At 40.8% G+C, this 1,770-nt stretch overlaps 1 protein-coding gene across 1 annotated transcript; it reads right to left on the bottom strand.

Moving 5' to 3' along the window:
• Positions 1-255: 255 nt before the first annotated feature.
• On the bottom strand, positions 256-1,188 carry LOC121147793 (olfactory receptor 2J3-like). The gene has a single exon (XM_040967694.1). It carries the CDS (start codon positions 1,186-1,188, stop codon positions 256-258), a length of 933 nt encoding a protein of 310 aa, XP_040823628.1.
• Positions 1,189-1,770: the final 582 nt, after the last annotated feature.

Below are 1,770 nucleotides of genomic sequence, written 5' to 3'. Positions count from 1 at the left end.
ACTTAGGTTTGTGCCAAAAAAAAAAAAAAAAAAAAAATTTAGATCTTGGCTGGCTGACCCTGATCTTACCTGGTTATTTTCTTCACAAAGGAACATTATTTAGGCAAACTGCTGTTTTATTCACATCTCTTTCTAAAAACTGTATAACCATGCGGTGATATCTTTTCAATCAGCACAATATAGAGTGAGTGGCTGCTAAAGCATGATTGATGAATAGATGCTTCATTGCGTTGTTCATATCAAATGTATACAGGCTCATAATCTCCCCATTAGTCTCTTTACTGCCCCTCTTACATCTTTGTTTCTCAGGGTGTAGATTAAAGGGTTAAGGCTAGGTGTGACCACTGTGTAAAAGAGGGCAATGAATTTGCCTTGATCTTGGGAATTTTCTGTTGGTGGCTGGAGATATATGCACATAGCTGGAATGAAAAAGAGTGATACAACCACAAGATGGGCACCACATGTCCCAAAGACTTTCTGAAGTCCTGAGGTTGACTGCATTCTCAACACAGCCCTGGCAATGGTGCCATAGGAGATGACAATGAGGATAAGAGGTATGAGAACAAAAACAGAGCTGGTGATCAGAAGGGTCAACTCATTCAAATGTGTGTCTGCACAGGATAATTGCAGCAATGCTGGGACTTCACAGAAGAAATGATCCACATGGCGATTTCCACACAGGGGCACCCAAAAGGTAAAGAGGGAATGAAGGGCTGAGTCGGTAAAACCACTTACCCAGGAAACCACAGCCAACAGGTGACAGAAACGAGGGTGCATGATGACACTGTAATGCAAAGGCCTGCACACAGCTGCATAACGGTCATAGGACATCACCACCAGAAGGACACACTCTGTGGTTCCCAGTGCAAGCACAAAGTAGAGCTGAGTCATGCAGCCGGCATAGGAGATGGTCTTGTCTGGGCCCCAGAGGTTGACCAGCAGCTGAGGGATGGAGCTGGTGGTATAGCAGAGATCCAGAAAAGAGAGGTTGGAGAGGAAGAAGTACATGGGAGTGTGCAGGTGGGAGTCCAGGTACGACAGGATGATGATGAACAGGTTGCCTATCAGTGTCATCAGGTAGAACATCAGGATGAGCACGAAGAGAGCTACTTCCAGGTGAGGCCAGTGTGAAAAGCCCAGCAGAATGAAGTAGTCTTCAGAACTTGCATTGATTTTTTCCATGATCATTCAAGTTTTTTTTGTTGTCGGAGGAAAAATAATCATAAATGTTGGAAAATGGAAACAAATACTCCTAGAGTCATCAGAACACTGAAACAGACATGAAAGTTAACATAAAGGGTCTGTCTACTGTTCAAGTCTTGGATAATCTCAGCTTTAATAGAAACTTTGAATGTAACAAACTGAATAACCTAAGAATCCTCAACCTCATACTGTTATAAAAGAGAAAAAAATTGAATAATTCTTTCTTATACTCAATCCTAGTTCTCAAATACAGAAGAAATGATGATGGAGTGAGAGAAACATTTTATCAAACACTGTGGGTAAACATTTGATGAAGAGCAGGAAATCGACATAGTTCGAAAATTTTCCTAACAAGTTATATCATTCTGTGATAAATAATATCACCATCAGTGCTAGGACCAACCAACATCCCTTGCTAATATGATGTTCTGAATAGGACATGATTACACATCAGTGAAATTCTTGAAACATGAGACAAGCTCAAAATGAAACACAGAAGTTTACTAATATTCAAACATAGACAGGTCAATGAAGATACATCAAAGATGAGAAACTGTGGTGGAGCTG

This window comes from Ochotona curzoniae, unplaced genomic scaffold (assembly GCF_017591425.1).
Source record: "Ochotona curzoniae isolate NIBS_2020 unplaced genomic scaffold, NIBS_Ocur_1.0 scaffold_461, whole genome shotgun sequence".
Lineage (NCBI taxonomy): Eukaryota > Metazoa > Chordata > Mammalia > Lagomorpha > Ochotonidae > Ochotona > Ochotona curzoniae.
This window is presented reverse-complemented; position numbering and strand designations above follow the sequence as displayed.